Here is an 18,165-nt window from a genome sequence, read left to right as displayed (position 1 = left end):
CCATGTCATATGGCCTCTGAAGGTGCCAGTGGTGCCAGTGACCCTCGCTCGGCTATCTCGTCTACGCAGGCTACATGATATCGCACATCTCCATAGCTTCACGGGATGTCTACTTTGTAGGTATTCGACCCCCTCATGACAGAGGAAAATGTCTTCTTCGTGGAATATCTGCGCAAGGCGTGTCTGACCTGAATGAAGAAGACATCCTCATGTTCGAACACAGGAGTTCTTTCCATCTCTTCGCGAAGATCAAACAGTTCAAAAAGCCTTTTTAAGGGTAGCTTGCCGGACGAGAGCGAGACCCGTCCAATAATGAGTGCGAACGATGTTCTCCGATGAGTCGGCGATTCTATTCACGGCTTGGCCGGGGCCGGCTATGCAGACGACCAGCTGTTGAGGAATAGTAAATCGAAGACATTGGCAAGATGTTGTGTAACTACTTAGCTTAGTAGGGTGCTTTGCACTTTGGTGATAAGGCTGAATGCAAGCAAAAGGCCTGAATGATGACCAGGTTTTGGGGGTGGGATGCCTTGTACTCGGTACTCTTGCACCTGACCTTTTCATCTCGTATTGATTTGAGAGCTACCTAGTAGGCAGGAATAAGAGGGGCTTTGAGACGAACTCTTCATCTTTATCACAAGGATTCATTGTTTTGGAATGCTTGGCATGTTTGGTTGGCATGTTGGGTCGGATATTGGCGCAAAGTGCGTAAGAAGTCGACCGTAGATTCTCCAAGTGACTTTATAGCCCGCCGTATGACGCCAAGATTATTGGTTCATTCGCGTGGCGCGCGCTTTCGTCGCTTGTTTGCAAGGTGTGAAGTCGCAAGACGGAGATCCTTTAAGATAAAAGACTACTACATTTCAATTGGGGGCTTGTCGACGCAATGGCTCGGCGCCCACGTCTGGCGGCTCAAGCGGCTCAAGCTTCGATGCGTAAGCCTTTCTGATACTCTTCCGAACTGAACCACATCTGCTAACTTTGAGTGAAGGTACTCCTATCCCTAACATATCCGACAACGAGGACGAAGAGATGCCAGATGCTACACCAGTGGAGGCGCCTACACCACAAGACGATGACGACGATGCAGAGAATGAAGAAGAAGAAGATGGGACGAACGATGCAGAGGAAGCTCCAACTCCATCACGAGAGTCAGAGCAGCCGTCTCGGTCCGCAACTCCTCGCCGCGGTCGACCCCCCTTACCCCGTGGGCGTCGAGGAGGCAGACTGGGCAGGCCCCCAAAGCATCGTGTTGCTACAGCGTCAGACGATGGAGATAATGATGCGGCTTCTGAAACAGCCACCCCAAAACGTAGAGGAGGTTTTCGGGGTCACAGGGGTGGGCGATGGGCTAAATACCGGGCGGGAGGGTCTCGGCCACAGCAGGCTCCTCTTGACGATGACGGAAATCCGATGGAAATCGTCAATGACGAAGTTCTACTACCCGAGGACTCGGAAGGCGAGCAGAAGGTAGATAAGAATGGGCGTTTGTTAGGCGGTAGGGAATATCGGGTGCGAACGTTTACAATTCTCGGCAGAGACGACAGACTCTACATGCTGTCAACAGAGCCGGCGCGTTGTATTGGGTTTCGCGACTCCTATCTGTTCTTCCAGAAACACAGGCACCTCTACAAGATCATCATCGACGACGATGAAAAGCGGGATCTCATTGAAAGAGACTTGATCCCTCACTCTTACAAAGGCCGTGCCATCGGAGTGGTAACGGCTCGGTCAGTGTTTCGAGAGTTTGGAGCCAGGATCATCATCGGAGGCAGAAAGGTTATAGACGACTACGAGACTAAGAAAGCACGGGAACGTGGTGATGTCGAGGGTGAGATAGCTGTCCCGGAAGATCGCTTGCCGCCCCCTGGAGAGCCTTACAATCGGAATCAATATGTGGCATGGCATGGTGCCAGCGCAGTCTACCACACCAACGCCCCCAGTGTGCCTCTTCCTCTCGCGAAAGCGCAAGAGGCCAAGCGGCGAAAGATTATGGTAACGAGCGATAACTGGATGTTGGAACATGCAAGGGAAGCCAGGTAAGTAGCTCTCTATCAGATGGTCGGACACCTGAACTGACTCATGTGCATAGCCGATTCAACGCGCAATTGACGGCGAACCGACTGGAAAATATTCACGGTCTCTACGACATACACACCAATGTCATGCAGTACCCAGCCCATATGCAACCCACACATGCACGATGGGAAATGGTCGATGATCGAGAGGCCACCCAAGATCAGGAGAAAGCAGGGCGGTTACCTCACCTCGACCCTGTATATGGACGAAATTTCCGGATTCATGATCTATGTCTTGAATCGGCGCCGGAGTCCTGGTATGGGACGCCTGGTACCACTGAGGAAGGAGGCACCCTCTCGTCAATCCCAATGGACATCCTCGAAGAACTTCCTGATGACTGTTTGCGCGCGTTTGAAGAAGCCAAATTACGCGAGCACGAATGGCGGGAAAAGTGGCATACGGAACGGGAAGATGGGCTCAGGGCACGCCTTTTGCCTTCGTTTGAATGGTTTCCGAAGTGAGTCGACTTTGTGGGTAAAGCATACTCTTCGAAGGATTCAACCTCTGCGGATGTCGGATCATTCACACCCAGCACTGATCAAAAATATCTACACACGACCCTCCAAGCCGGCGCCGCTACTTTCTGGACAGGGCCCAATTTACCAGACATCAACGTTCTCCTCATTATTGTGCTCGTCCACGCGACGGCGGAGAAGTGATCCCAAAGATCACTGACTTGGATTGGGTCTTTGGATGCAACCGTCGTGAAATGCCAACCATGTGTTCCTGCCGTTGTCAGAAAAAAGGGTGGGGCCCCAGGGTCCGTGGGCTCTGCAATTCCCGGCCTTTGCGTGCGGGAAGACACTTTATTGGCAGTCCCGAACTCAAACTCGGTGGAAGTCGGGGGTTGATGAGGGGGGATGTTTAAGATGAGCTCCAGAAATTCTCTACCTTGAAGGCAGAGTACTCAAGCAGACCGATTTCCGGCGGTATTTCTGGGAGAGAAAATCGTCGAGGTTGTGATTGGACAAGACAACTCCATCCCCGACCACAACTGGGCAACTTCTGATCCGTTGGACCAATTACCCCATTCGAATATTCAACCCAGTCCCCTTGAAGAATCGACTTGGCAGTCTGCATATGACCGCCGAGAATTTTGTGCCGCGGTAAGCCGACCATTTCTGATGGGCACGGGAGCAAGAAGCTGCAGAAGAAAGCTACGGTGTGGGTGTCCGTCACGGGCTAGGGCTCCTTCTGCAGTTGCCTTTGCACAGACTTCATTGATGGAGATGATTCAGAGCTAGACACAGCCGATGGGCCGAATTGTGTACTATGGAGGGTATACCGTGGATGGGGTGCGGCATCTTATGCAAATGCACTTTGGGAGGCACTTGCACACCGGCCACGTGAGGGGCGGGCGCACGATGATGTCGTTGTGCGTAGGAACCAACCCGTGTTCGAAATAATGGCAACGTCGAAGCATGCACAGCTCTACGAATACGTAGTTGCTGTAGCGGCCTTGTTTCCCTTAGCGGATCGGGGCTTTGTCGGTCAGCAATTACTTGTCCTACGCACATCGATGCTTAGTGACGCCGCATTGGGTTCCTCTACCGAGTAGACACACCACATGAGGCAGGGGAATGCGTAGGGGTGTGAGGAGAATAGGCATCAATATTGGGGCCCAAATGATAACAGGGTAACGCCGTCGCCGTTACGTGTGTAGAGAGAGCCACAGCGGCAAACCATCAGTCCTTGTTGGGCCAAACTCATTCCATATTCATGCTGTCACTTCTGTCATGGTGACGCGGGGTGGCTTTTCTTCTTTGCGAGTGACTACTCTTGGCCCTGGTCAAAGAATTTGAACAACCACCAACTCGTAACGGGTGGCGGATGTTAGAGCCAGTTGATTGTGCTCAAATCATGTTGTCAGGTTGGAAGTGGCAAGCGGCACAATGGTGGGAAGGTTTTAAAGGAGCCGAAGAGTGGATGAAATATTTTGCACCGATATACTCGTATGGAATGCTAAACTCTTTTTTGTAAGGCAACACCAGAGGCGGGTTTGACAATGATATCAGTCATTGCCAGCAATTCGAGGCCCGGCCGAGTCATGACCTATGGTGGCTTGTCGATCAAAGCAAGCCATGCACCGACGAGTGATCATTCCAATTTGGGAGTCTGTACCCAAGGACTGGATCGCATGGCTGAAGGCTGAGGATGGGGGGGGGGTGTGAACAGGGGTTATTGATGGGTGTCGGTGTCGTCAGTGCTTACCCTTCGGCGGTCTCGAGCGTTGCAGTAGGGGATCAAAGGGATTTTCCTTAGGGGGGCGAGAGGGCGCAGACTCGCAGTGCAATTGCAGAATTACGAGTTAAAAAAAAATAAAAAGAGGCCAAGGCGGTGTTCGGACGGACCGGAGAAACGCAGTTAGAGTGAGCACCAGTCAAGGCTGTCAAGCCATTGGCTGGCACTTGGTCGTAGTTTCTTCAGTTAATGATCGAGGCCTGACCCCAACTTTTGGGCCACTTAAGCCACTTGGGTCCTCTTGGAAGCGACTAGTCCTGTTTGTCTCCTAGCGAGTCTCTCAATTATTAATGGCTCTCTCACTGTGGTGCTGTGGTGACTGCTGGTGTTGCTAAAACCAAACAAAGCCCCATGGAAATTTGATGCCTAGATATGTAGATGCCCACTTTGACTTTGGTTCTTGGCCCAAAGTGAATGGCAGAAGGGACTCTTTTCAGCTAGTGATCAGGGGCTGTCTCAACCACGACACCTGCTCGTACTTCATAAGTATCAAACATCGTAAAGACATATACGAAGGAGCCTGTGTGTGGGTGTGTACCCCTGTGTGATATTGTCATAGCTGTTATGCTCATTGCCTCCTCAAACCCAAGCAACAGCACAATCAAGTCAGCCCACCACCTAGAATGCTTTGGCCAGGTCTTCTGACTGGGCCAAAATCCCCTCGTGCAGGTCCCTTGCCCTTGCCCGCGTGGCCAGCCAACGGGCCTATGGGCGGCTGTGGGTGCCTGTGGGTTGCTCTAGGGTGCCTAGAGGGTGGCTCTCTACAGCCCTTCTGACGAATTATCCGGCGCTCCCTTCCTACTTTTTCCCTGCCCTTCCGACTCCTCTTCGCTGCAGCCGCCTTTACCCAACCCAGCCCAGATTCAACGAGCCTAAGCTCGCTTTGAGCCCTGGCGTCGCCCATCGTCCTGCGCCCATCCTCGGTTTCGCCTTTGGCTCACCCGCGCCCTCTTACCTCCGCCTTTCCCTTCCTCTTCCCTCCCCCTTCCCTCTGGCCCTCCTCCACTCACACATCTTCACTCGTACGTTGCTGCCCTCTCTCAGAGTTTCTTCACCACTCCTTTTTCCCTTTCCCTGGCCCTCCCCTCTCTCCGGCTGCTGTAGCTCAAATTTTCGACCTCATTCATCTCCATCTCCCTTCAGTCTTTTTTCTTCCCATCTTCCACCCTCTCTTTTTCCCTCCTCCCTGAAATCTTTCTCTCAAAAACCTCTCACGAAAAAAAGCGACCGGTCACCAAACCCCCAAAAGACCCACGGTCTGAGTCGTTGTTTGTTGGTGCAGCCACCATTGCTATTCTCGGCGGTCCGACAGGATTTTCCCACGCCCACCCAGCCCTTCGAATTGTTAATTTCGGACTGGGGCCCACGTCCTGCCTCAAGTGAACCTCGTGGGTGACGACTCCTTGCGGTCAGCTTGATTGCCACAATTTCCCACGGCACCACTGTCGCCAGGCTACCGATATTTGGTCTTGCTTCGCCATACCAACTACGTCTCGCAAGCCTTGCGTCGTCCCAGGCACCGTTCAAACCATTTCGTTTGCGACTTGGTGGCCAGATTGGAGGTTTTTGTTTTTCTGACCAACGAACATCCAGTCACGAGTCCGTCAGAGCCATTTTTTCCCTGGCCCTTGCCTGCGCTCCAGTCTTTGTCGTTACCTAGTGGCTGTGTGTTGCCAAATTCGGGGCGTACCCGTCTGCCCACGCTCAAATTCTCCGTCACAAAACCTCTGTCTGTACTTCCTCTCAAACAAACGTCCAACATCGAAAACTGCTACTTCATCGCGATAGCAGTGCATCGTGGATTGATTTGGAGTGATCCGGCCACACCTCGAGGTGTCACCACTAGGTATGCTTATACCCCATCTCATGTCTCTTGTCTGTGACAAACAAATGCCTGATCCCGACATCGAGCATTATTGATCTTCGTGGATGCTCATGTTCTGACTGCCTTTCGCGCCTGCAGGTTGTCCTTCGAACGAGCCTCTCATTACAGCACCACCTTCCACTTCGCCACCGCCAGATTCAGCCATTTCGACGAGCTTTTCACTAAGTCTTGTCACCCATCTCGAGCTTTGCTCAACTTAGATTAATCTGCAAGGTTCCTGTCTGCCAACCACTGTCCACCGACAGTCTACCATCAGTCAACGCAGATTGCTACGACTACGTCGGATCGACCAGATACCTGTTATCACTGTTTCTATCATTCAGTTTGCGATCCCTCTTGCAACCGCTACGTTTGCTAAGACAAGAACACCGACTCCATCCATGACCTGCTTTTGAGTGGGATCAAAACAGCAGCACCTAAGCTCCGGCTTCAACGCCTAGGGCGTGGCCGCGCAGTCAGCGGAAGCAGACAGGTGAGTTATCTATCCTAGCTCAAAGAGATGTACCGTACTTGATGCTGATAATGTCAAAGCCCACGGCTTGTCTGCTCTGCTCAACCCTCTTCGACCGAGCATGCCTTCCTATCACAGCTGGGGCGCAGCCCCCCAACACGCGCGACTTCCCCCGACGCCGCCGGAGTACCAACCCACTTATCTCACGCCCTTGAGTGCGGTGTCTGATCAAGGCTTCTATCATTCGCAAGGTTATCACTCTCGTCGATCGCTCTCATCGCGAGACTACAACGACAGATACCAGCCTCCCCCGGCCTACACAGCTCAGCCATCTTTGGCAGGACAGGTGTCGCGAATCGGGCATGCTCACCCGTCACAAGAATATCCATATCCACAACCCTACCATATGCATGGCTCGTCCTACTGGGCAAACCACGTCGGGGCGCCTATTCTCCCTCCTATCCGTGTCACCGAGGCTTTGGATCAGTTCCCAACACATTATGGAGCACAGCACAATGAGTCCAAGCCTAAGGAGGACAAGCCGACAGGAGGGGTAGCGCAACACTTGGACTACGATATGGACTTGATGTCCAGCTTCGTGGCCGAGATGTCCCAAAAACTGTGAGTACCGCAGATTCAGATCCAACAGGCCACGCTCTAACTTCGTGCCTCAGTGTAACACCAGAGTCCGCACCAACATCTCAGTTCCGCAAATATGTGTCCCAAATTCTGTCATCTACTCGCCTGCCAAGCTCTACAATCATGCTGGGGCTGTATTACCTGGCTTCACGAATGAAGCAGGTGAATGAACGCGGGCAGTCAACTTCGTCCTCCGGCACTGTCTATCGCATGCTCACCACTTGCCTTCTTCTCGGCAGCAAGTTTCTTGACGACAACACATTCCAGAATCGTTCCTGGGCCGAAGTCAGCAGCATTCCAGTGCACGAGCTGAACATGATGGAGCTGCAGTGGTTGACAGACTTCAACTGGGAGATCCACGGTATGATGTACGACGAGGATGATGGCTTCTTCATGTGGGTTGAGCACTGGCATGCCTACGAAGAAAAGGCTCAGCTTGCCAAAGTCAAGGAGCTTCAAAAGCTCGCTCCGATCGAGACAAACCTTCATCGCCATCATCCCATCCAGAATCAACCCTTGATGTCCCCGGAAGGACCCATTCCACCTCAGTATCAGCAAGGCTCGCAATACGATACCCGTTGGGTTCGTGCATATATTTCGGAATATTCACCTCCATCTGCTCCACACAGTGGCCCACCCACCCCTGATTATTACAATGCTTCCTGGACGTTCACACCGGGTGCTCCTCCAGCATATGGCCGCCAGCAGTACCATTCTGATGGTGCGTCGGCATACTCAACTCAACGCAATCAGCTGCCTACGTACTCTCAGACGTTTGGCTATGGGTCCGGTTTGGCTCCGAATTGGGTCTCTCACGGTCCCAACTGCGGCTGCAGTCTCCATGCCAAGCACTCGGATTATTACTTCAACCACCCGGGATACGCCATGCAAACTGTAGTGGGTTAAATTGTTCACACTCCAGCGTTCAGCGATATGGGTCCGGCTCAAAAAGTTCTTGAATCATACCGCGGTGTTCGGTATTGTTTTTACCACCGTCGACCTTCTACGTACCTTCAAAAGAGCCAACGTCGGGACTATTCGAGGGGCGGGCCCATCATGGTTGATGGTGCCATGGTCAATACGCTCCTCGTCAACCAAAATTTCTCTAATCGAGTTCCCAATCTAACGACCTTTTACGACCGGCACTTTCTTGTCTTTCGTTATTCAGCATCTAAAGCGAGCAACTCTCCCAAGAATAGATCAAAGTTTCCTTTCTCTATACATTGACGATGGGGATGCCCGGGCGGCGCTTTCATGGCAGGAAAAGTCACCAAAAGTTCCGACTCAGGACAGAGTTTATTACCGGGCTGGCGTCGGGGTTAATCAGCAAAGGGGTTGTCACACGGGGGCCTGTTTTTCTTCCATTCAAAGACTTTGTTTGCTTCACAGTTTTACACCGTGTTTTTACGAGACTTCAATCGACACAAAAGGATGCCAATGGTTCATGGCTTGCGCGTGAGAGATTGCATGGCATGGCATCGCGGAGGATGGTGGATTGTCCCAAGAGGTTTGCTGCATCATCATTCTTGTAATTAGCTATGTGAAATGAGGTGGTGGGTTCAATGAACGAGGTTGAAATGTGCTACATGGCTGTTCGAGTTGGTCCAACAGGGCCATTATCACGGTCAGAGTCTGCCGCACGAAAACATGAGGCACCTCCTGTACGGAGTACGGTGGTGGTGGTGGTGTTTGGCCAAAAAGGAAACACAGGACACATCGGTTGACGTTGTCACGGACCTTGTTGTCGGCCTCTTTTTCTTCTTTCTTTCAGCGGCCGAGATTCGATACTCGGCAGGTATATACCCCCGATAGACTGCAATGGGCGCTTTTTCGTTCGCTTTGAAAGATCACAAAAGCTTTCCATAGAGATAATTTGTCATCAACCACTTTCTTGTCTGCTCTTCTACAGTGATGAACTTGAGCTGTGGAAGGGACCAGGACCACCCCTTAGAAGGTTGATGGACAACCTATAAGACGATATGGCGAGATGCAAGGTAGGCAGGCTTGAAAAGAACATGGTAAGGCTGATTATTAGGTAGGTGGATGCTTTAAGGACAGGCGTGCCAGGCTGCGAAGAGTGACGCGGTAAAGAATGGTGCCAAGCCTGGAACCGCGGTTTTGCCGCAGCGACTCTCCAACCTCAACTGCGAGCTTCCATCTCGACTCCACAGGATTGTAATCAATTCAGTTGCCCATAAACCCTCAACATAACACTTGACTTCCACGTTTCAACCAACCTCCTTTGCCGTGATTCCTTATTACAAGAATCATCAGCACCCTAGTCCTAGTCAGAACCAAGGAAACTTCTCATCAAAAGGGGCTCCATCATGTCGACGTTAGAAGATCTCGATGACCTGGAGCGCGATGAGAAAGAGCAGAGAAAGGACGGCGATGACAAAGACAAGAAGCCTAACTCCAACGGCGATGCCAAAGATACCGAGATGAAGGACGCGGAATCGAAGAAGGATGAGGAGGAACAATACATTGATGACGAGATTCTTCAGTCAAGTACAAGAGACATCATTAACCGGCGGCGACTCCTCGAAAATGAAATGAAGATCCTCAAGAGCGAATTCCAGCGGCTAAAGCACGAAGAGAGCACAATGAAGGAGAAGATCAAGGACAATTTGGAAAAGATCGAGCAAAATCGGTAAGGTTTAGTGTCTTGTTTTATTGTAATAACTCAAAGAGCTGTGGCTAACACGAAACGTATCCAGGCAATTACCATACCTCGTGGGCAATGTTGTCGAACTCCTTGACCTCGACGTCGAAGCTGAAGCAGCCGAAGAAGGCGCCAACATTGATCTCGACGCCACGCGAGTGGGCAAATCAGCCGTGATCAAGACAAGCACCCGCCAGACTATCTTTTTGCCTCTGATCGGTCTGGTTGACCATAATAAACTGAAACCTGGCGATCTAATCGGTGTCAACAAGGATTCATACTTGGTCTTGGATACCCTGCCGGCTGAATATGATTCCAGAGTCAAGGCGATGGAGGTAGACGAGAAGCCGACAGAAAAGTATACCGACGTTGGTGGGCTGGACAAGCAGATTGAAGAGCTCGTGGAAGCGGTGGTCTGGCCGATGAAAGAGGCAGAGCGGTTCAAAAAGATCGGCATCAAGGCGCCCAAGGGTGCGTTGATGTATGGACCTCCCGGCACGGGTAAGACTCTTCTCGCTCGTGCCTGCGCTGCCCAGACCAATGCAACCTTCCTGAAGCTCGCAGGTCCCCAACTTGTGCAGATGTTCATAGGTGACGGTGCCAAGTTGGTCCGCGACTGCTTCGCTCTCGCAAAGGAAAAGGCTCCGTCAATCATTTTCATTGACGAGCTGGATGCTGTTGGGACAAAACGATTCGATTCAGAAAAGAGTGGCGATCGCGAAGTCCAGCGGACCATGTTGGAACTGCTCAACCAGCTTGATGGCTTCGCTTCAGACGAAAGAATCAAGGTTCTTGCCGCCACGAACCGCGTTGATGTCCTCGACCCTGCTTTACTTCGATCTGGCCGCCTGGACCGGAAGATCGAATTCCCCTTGCCGAATGAAGAATCCCGTGCGCAGATTCTGCGGATTCATTCGCGAAAGATGACCATCGACGAGGGCAACATCAACTTTGACGAGCTGGCCCGGTCAACGGATGAATTTGGAGGTGCACAGCTCAAGGCCGTCTGTGTCGAGGCGGGTATGTCGTTGTCCGTTGTCCCTGTGTGGCCCAGTTCGCTAACTATCTCTTGTCAGGTATGATTGCGCTTCGCAAAGGGCAATCAAAAGTCAATCACGAAGCATACGTGGAAGCCATTGCGGAGGTGCAAGCGAAGAAGAAAGACACGTGCGTCCCTCTGAATCCCATCTGTCGCTTACCATAAGACTAATACCATAGTTTGCAGGGTCAATTTCTACGCATAAAATCAAGCAGACACTTCAAGTCAGCCTCACTGGGAAACTTATGGCAGAACACGGCATGTACAATACTCAAGCAAGGGGTGACGTCCTCAAATAGATGACTGCCGTGCTCGGGCAGTTCTATTATAAACCTTTGGATTCGTCTTTGTGTTGGTGCTTCTTCAGATTCCTCTGTCTTCGTAGACCTGGGCTGTGCCACTCACTGTTCCATCTGTCTAGCTGCATGTAGTCCCACTAACTCTTCTGCAGGACGTATTGCTAGATCTATCACAATTATGACCGAGACAACTGAATGCAGAAGCACCAAGCACTGAGACACTAAGGGTACGACGAGGATCCTGAGTCTTTCGACCCTTTGGGGGACGTGAAAAATGGATTCCTATTGGACAAGAATGCAATGGCTTCCCTGTTTCTCGCGCCCACGTCCTATTGACATCCAACTTTTACCTCAGGTACTTTTCGTAAACCCAGCCACGCCAACCTTTCCTATGTGCCTTTTTGTGCTCCTAGGGACTATTGAATGAATCCATCAGTGATTCTAGTGGATCTTGAAAACACCCATTGTGTCGAGTTCGCTGTTGTATGGGCTTGGAGAAGAAGGTTACAGAGGGATATACCAACACTTGATGGAAGTGGTAGCAAGATATGCCCAACTTGGCCGCCATGACCAGCCATTTTCTCCTCCGGTGTTACAACCTCGGTTGACACCACGGTTGAGGATCAAATCTCGCTCCTCAACACCGACGGCAAGAGTCAATTGGCAGAAATTGCCATCATCGATCCTGAAGCTTGTCCTAGATCATCTCAGGCGTCTCCATTTGGATCCTTCCCTGCGGTCTTCATCCTGCTCAACATGCTATATGAGGGATTTGACTGCGGTACAGTTAACGTGCAAAGCCTGGTTCTCTGATGCACAACGAATACTGTAAGTCTGTCCTTCCACCGATGGAAAATTCTCCTCAAATAGTCTAGGTATACCAACATACAGATTGTTGGCAAGGATGATCCCTCGATGCTTCGGAGATGGAGAGTCTCGCGGGCAGTACGGCTGATACGTTTGCGGTCGACGCTGCGTTCAAGACCCCTTCTCGCTGCTCTGGTCAGGACGCTCCACGTGCCAGATCCAAACATACCGCTTTACTCGGCCAGTGGCGATCCCAATCCCGAATATGACGCATATCTTTGTACGATAGCGTCCGTCGTCATGCAATGCCCCAACCTGGAGGCCTTGACGGGATTCGTGGCATTCTACAATCACACCTTCGACAGGTTGACGCACGCCTTGTCGACGCGAACCCAGCTTCGCCAGCATGTTTGGATCATTGCCGAGAATGAAGATGTGAGTGTGCGAAGTCAGACACAACTCCCGCCGGGCCTTCTGGACGAACACCAAACCTACCAGTTTGAGCTTTACCACCAGCGGTGGAAACGCCTCGAAACCCTCATGTTGTCTTCACCAGGCGGTCTCGGAGTCATCGAACATGAGCTATTCATTCGCGTCCTCCATTCCTTACCGGCATTGCGTAACTTGTGCGTATCTTCCTTCGATCCTGACGACTTCCACGATAACACGCTCCTGTCGCTCCCACCGTGGGTCACGACGCTGCGCTTGGAGGAATGCTTGGGGATCACAGATGCAGGGTTGACGCAGTGGGCAGCGAACCCAAACGCAGCGCAGATTGAACGACTGAGCCTGATCCATCAGAATGTCACGAGCTTACTGACCCTATCGAAGATATTTGCCAGCTTGGGTCGCCTGTGGAAATTCACCATCTTGCAGACTGACGTCGTGCTCTCCTGGCCCAAGGAGCTGGGAGTCCTGTTCCAACCAGTGCTTGGCTCGGGGTCCTTGAGATTTCTACATTGGGACATTCAATCTTTATCGCCAGAAGCACCTGGTGATCGCGACGGCATTGTTGCTGAAGATAGATTCCAGATGCCAAATGTGCGCCTTGCACTCTCCATCTCGCATACCGGGTTCCCTTCGTTGAGGCGCCTGCGCGCCCCTCGAGATACCTGCCCACCCGGCGCTCTACAGTCCGTGTGCCAAATGGTGGCCAGTGGAAATACTACGTTCTCAGATGACAGCTCCATATACCACCAGCAGGGCTCGACCAGATCGAATTCCTTACACGCAGCGCGTCTGCGGGCTCAGAAGATAGCTTGCCAAATCAGCACTCAGGGCATGAATCACATACTGCCGTGCGCCCGTCAATGTCCAGGGATGTCTACTTCGAGCCCTAGGTCATCACATTTGGCACAAATCTCCAACATCCAAGTGCCAGCTGTTTCCCGTGCTTGCAACCCAAACAGAAACAACTTCAGTGCTTCTGAAAATTCTGTACACGAATTGATTTCGCCCGTTTCTCCCGAGACGAACCCTTTTTCGCCACTTGCTCCGGACGATGGCATCATCTCCCCAATCACTGCGGACAGGGAGGAGAGGTGTTGGTACAACCGGGATTCCGACAAGGAGGTTATGGCACCACTGCCACAACGGCCACACATGTCCTCTGAGGGTATTGCAAATCCGGAGTCTCGCAGGCGTCCTAGAAGTGAGCAGGGTATGTGCGTTTGCGGCGGTTGGGGATCTCAAAAGGTTGAAGAACTCAGGGGTGGTCTCGGGCCGCCACCTCGTAATCCTCTCAGACTCGCAGCTGGTGGTCCCAGCCTTGCTTCGTCTGTCCAAGTCGATTTGCTTGGTGGCAGTTCTTCTGGACTACAGCCGATCGATCGGAGATGGTCTCTGGTGCCGGATAGCACAACAGGCTCCGAGCAATACTCTCGTCCTGCCTTCTATCTCCAGCCAGATATTCCCGGACGAGATGATAATGGCGGTTTGATCGGATGGGGCGAACTCTTGAACGTCCATGAAAAAGTAAAAGTACGCACGAATGACAGCAGCAGCGTGGCGATGGAAGTTGGTACTCTATCCCCAAACATGTGCACGGGCACGGGCAGCTGGGACCAATGTCCCGGCTCTGAGGAACAGCAACCGGGTGAACTCAGCGCCATTGTTAAAGTGCTGTCAGCGCCGCCGCTGCCGCCGCCGCTGCCGTCCACAAAGAAAGACAGACCGAGATCGAAGTCGACATCCAAGGCATCCTCCAGGTTGAGTTTGGCTTTGGGTCTTGGAAGCTCAAAGGAGAAGATACCCAACGAGAGTGCATCGAGACATGTGCCACGGCCCAAGGGGGATAGAGGTGGGTGTGTTTCTGTGTCGGATTTCTTCTAGCTGTAGCTGGATATATATGCGAGAGGTATATGAGGATGTATGGTACACATGCGAATTAGACAGCGACGAGAGCAACTGCTTGTCGCTCAGTGTCTACCCTTGCGGCGCTGAAGCTCAATCTAATTCTGCAGAACATGACAACATCCTTTGTCTCGTATGTAGGCAGTCGGAATCGTCGCTGTAAAGTATAGGATCTGACTGACCAGAGGTTTAGGGAGCCTTATGGGGTATCGATGCGGAAAGGGCCGATTCCGCTCTGGGCCCCATGTACCGACTGCGTGATGGTGATGTAATACGTACTCGGTACATGCAGGACGCGTCTCCTACGATGTAGAGCGACCAGCAATTCCCGTACCCCACCACCCACCACCGCATTCAAGTCCAATCATGTAAACGCCATTGGCAGGAGCCATCGATGCTGGTTCGTTGCGCTTGGCGGCAGGTGCGCTGTCCAGGAAGAGTCGACCAGTCACCCGGACTTTCTTTCACCTGGGATTCAGCCTCAAAAGAAAGAGTTGAATCATGATCGACCAAGGACACTGAAGACAGCTCCGAGCCTTCCACTGCGTCTAGATCTATGTTTCTTCGCAGTCTGCCGGGCCGATCTTCCTACACAGAGAGATCTGGGCTGTTGAACACTGTACCCTGAAAACCAATCACAGCCTCATCAACCCTCCAACAATAACTCACCTGCATTATAAAAAGGATGCCTCTGAAGCGCGTTTTCTCCCCAGCGACGAAACCTCCGCCAGACTCATCTTTGCCCCGTTCGGACTGGGCTCTGCGACCTGTCTATTCGGCTGCTTCGAGAGTTGACCTCGAGAAGGAGGAATCCGCCTTGAGCCTGTTGAAAAACGATAGCGACCTCAAGGATGCCGACATGGTGGCTGTCGTCATGGGACCGACGGGGGCCGGCAAGTCGAGGTTCATTGCTGAGGCCTCGGGGCTCAGTGTCGACATTGGCGACTCTCTCCACTCTGGTGGGTATAACCATCCTCGCATTCAGGTCCTCGTGGAAGAAAGAGTCGTGACATCTGCTCAGAAACGAGAACCGTCCAAGCATATCACTTTGAGCACCATGGATCTCATGTGGCCCTGGTTGACACGCCAGGGTTCGATGATACCCACCGCCCTGATACTGCCATCTTCCGAGACCTTTCAGCCTGGCTCGCCGCGCGGTATCAGGAGAAAACTCGCCTCATGGCAATCATCTACATACAGCCCATCACATTGACAAGGGTGTCTGGCAGCATCCTCCGGAACTTGACAGTGATGAAGCGAATGCTAGGTGTCCAAAGTTTCCCTCATTTGACCTTGGTCACTTCCATGTGGGACACTATCGATCCTTCTTTGGGCGAGAAGCGTGAGGCAGAGCTCCAAGCCAGTTTCTGGTCTGATTTGGTCCAGTTTGGAGCCAAGACCGCTCGATTCAGTGGTGATGCCACCTCTGCGGCCAAAGTCCTGGATACAGCGTCGTCCAAAGATGAGATTTTAATGACCATCCAGCGCGAGCTCGTGGACCAGGGTCTGACTCTGGATCGAACCGCCGCCGGTACTTATTTGGACAGCGAGATTTTAGGTCTGATTGACGCTGCTATCCAGGACCCTTCCCGGAAAGGCCTTTCTAGCCGCCTGCTCAGCAAATTGGGCGGGAGGGGAAGCGAGCCTGGGAGAGCTGACAAGCAACAGGAGCTCGAACAACTCGGCCCTCAACGCTATCTCAAAGCATCTTGGGATCCTGACTACGGTTCTCTCTGGCTGGAACCTGCCGCGCCTCCACAGCCCATATGGGACGCCGGCATCTACACAACTCTTCAAGAAGACCAGTTCCGCCTCATCGAGCTCAAGGCGGGCGAGGGAAGCGCGCCGTTGGAGATAGAACTTGTCGTTAAGAGCTTCTCTCAAGCTTCCAAATATGTGGCGTTGTCTTATGTCGTGGGGACTGACCACAAGCTGAAGCAGCTCGGCTTGCGGTTTCAGAAGTCCCTATTCAAGCATGAGATTGCCGAAAACTTGCATTCTGCATTGTCCCACCTGCGGCAGCCTGGTATAGATATTGCAATATGGGTGGACGCTCTGTCCATCAATCCTGCCAGCCCTGATGAGAGAGCCCGGCAAATCCGCAAGATGAGTCGTATTTTCCGGCACGCTGACAATGTCTGCATTTGGTTGGGCGAGGAAGACGAGAACAACAGGAAAGCCATGGATCTTGCCCAGGGAATCCTCGATTTTGACTACTTTGAAGCCGCACTGAGCGATCCCTCCGTCACCGAGAATTTTCTCCAGCTCGCCAACCTGATGGGCAACCCCTGGTTTCGCCGGCGTTGGTGCGTCCAGGAGATCCTTCTGGCAAAGTCGGCCACGATCCATTGCGGACATCGAGTGATGTCTTGGCTCGACTTTGTGGATGCTGTCACGCTGCTCCGTCCACGATGGATCGAGATCCAGCACCGCGTGGACGGCAAAACTCGACACAGGCTGGGGCATGCATATCTGATTGGGGCTGTCGCGTTGATTGAAGTGTCGGCCAAGATACTCCGAAGGACTCCCAACGGCGACGTGATTGATAGACTGCTCGATCTCGAGACGCTTCTGTCAATGCTGCCCACGTTCGAGGTCACCTTCATGCACGACACCATTTACGCCATCTACGATCTCGCGCGCGACGTGGCGGGGACCAATAGGCTTCAGGTCGACTATTCCAAGGAGCCGCGAGATCTGTTCCGCGAGGCCACAGAGTTTATTGTCAAGAGTTCGGGCTCGTTGGATATCATCTGTCAGCCGTGGGCGCCCAAGGCCGGCCTCCCCTCCTGGATCCCCACTACAGAGAAGCTTCCATACAGCCTCAAACCGCGACCCCAGGGCACGGTAGGGAGTGCTGAGGTTCTGGGGGCGCTGCGCAGTGCTGTGGCGGCTGGCAAGACGCTCACTGGCTTCTCTGCGCAGAGCACTCTCCCGGTGTACATTCGCAAAAACGGTTGTGTGCTCGTGGGGACGCCTGACTCGCGAAGCTACCGTGCGTGCGGCCACTATTCGTCGCGCGGCCATGTCGAATTTCGCGCCGAGGGCTCACAACTGGTGCTCTCGGCCCGAGGCATTCCCATCGGCACGGTCGCCGTCCACGGCGGCGAATGCATCAACGGCAACATCCCTTCCCGCTGGATGGAGCTGGGCATGTGGGACGAGCTCGACACGCACCCTGTTCCCCCAGTGTTCTGGCGCACCTTGGTCGCGGACCGCGGACCCGACGGCTTACCCGCGCCTGGGTGGTATAAGCGGGCGTGCGAGTTCGCGTTCCGCAGAAACGCCAGCGCCCACATCGACGTCGAGGAGCTCTATAGCCTGACTGAGTCTTCGCACGTGCGCGAGTTTCTGCGACGGGTACGCGACGTGTGTTGGTCGCGGGCACTGGTGAGTATGAGCCCGTCCAATGATCCCACAGCGGTAGGGAGGTCTTGCGGTGGTGGTGTTGCCTCGTCGTCACTATCGCCGCAACCAGCACCGATAATCAGTCTCTGCCCGCCCGAAACCAGCATCGGCGACGTGGTCGCCATCCTCTACGGCTGCAGCGTGCCCGTGGTGCTCCGGCCCCAGGTGTCATCGTCGTCATCATCGTCTTACTATACGCTGATCGGCGAGTGTTTTGTATACGGTTTCGTGGACGGCGAGATCATGACCGACGACAACAAGAGCCGACTCTGTTCGCGTGTCTATGACATTATCTGAGAAGTT

The 18,165-nt window shown here is 52.9% G+C and overlaps 5 protein-coding genes across 5 annotated transcripts; all 5 read left to right on the top strand.

Annotated features, from left to right (window-relative positions):
* Positions 1 to 886: 886 nt before the first annotated feature.
* AYO20_04438 (hypothetical protein) lies at positions 887 to 2,738 on the top strand (the record flags this gene model as incomplete). Its single annotated transcript, XM_022642734.1, has 4 exons — positions 887 to 935; positions 992 to 2,039; positions 2,093 to 2,536; positions 2,612 to 2,738. 4 exons carry the CDS (start codon positions 887 to 889, stop codon positions 2,736 to 2,738), a joined length of 1,668 nt encoding a protein of 555 aa, XP_022501292.1.
* Positions 2,739 to 6,777: 4,039 nt separating this feature from the next.
* Positions 6,778 to 8,201, top strand: AYO20_04437 (hypothetical protein; the record flags this gene model as incomplete). The annotated part of the gene is made up of 2 exons (XM_022642733.1): positions 6,778 to 7,277; positions 7,331 to 8,201. 2 exons carry the CDS (start codon positions 6,778 to 6,780, stop codon positions 8,199 to 8,201), a joined length of 1,371 nt encoding a protein of 456 aa, XP_022501291.1.
* A 1,421-nt stretch (positions 8,202 to 9,622) lies between these two features.
* On the top strand, positions 9,623 to 11,201 carry AYO20_04436 (26S protease regulatory subunit 6A; the record flags this gene model as incomplete). The annotated part of the gene is made up of 4 exons (XM_022642732.1): positions 9,623 to 9,945; positions 10,013 to 10,977; positions 11,034 to 11,124; positions 11,183 to 11,201. 4 exons carry the CDS (start codon positions 9,623 to 9,625, stop codon positions 11,199 to 11,201), a joined length of 1,398 nt encoding a protein of 465 aa, XP_022501290.1.
* A 1,009-nt stretch (positions 11,202 to 12,210) lies between these two features.
* On the top strand, positions 12,211 to 14,433 carry AYO20_04435 (hypothetical protein; the record flags this gene model as incomplete). Its single annotated transcript, XM_022642731.1, has 1 exon — positions 12,211 to 14,433. The coding sequence occupies one exon, from the start codon at positions 12,211 to 12,213 to the stop codon at positions 14,431 to 14,433; it is 2,223 nt and encodes a 740-aa protein (XP_022501289.1).
* Positions 14,434 to 15,139: 706 nt separating this feature from the next.
* Positions 15,140 to 18,159, top strand: AYO20_04434 (hypothetical protein; the record flags this gene model as incomplete). Its single annotated transcript, XM_022642730.1, has 2 exons — positions 15,140 to 15,413; positions 15,476 to 18,159. The coding sequence occupies 2 exons, from the start codon at positions 15,140 to 15,142 to the stop codon at positions 18,157 to 18,159; spliced, it is 2,958 nt and encodes a 985-aa protein (XP_022501288.1).
* Between the last annotated feature and the right edge of the window lie 6 nt (positions 18,160 to 18,165).

This window comes from Fonsecaea nubica (assembly GCF_001646965.1).
Source record: "Fonsecaea nubica strain CBS 269.64 chromosome Unknown Scaff23, whole genome shotgun sequence".
In the NCBI taxonomy this organism is placed as follows: Eukaryota; Fungi; Ascomycota; class Eurotiomycetes; order Chaetothyriales; family Herpotrichiellaceae; genus Fonsecaea; species Fonsecaea nubica.
This window is presented reverse-complemented; position numbering and strand designations above follow the sequence as displayed.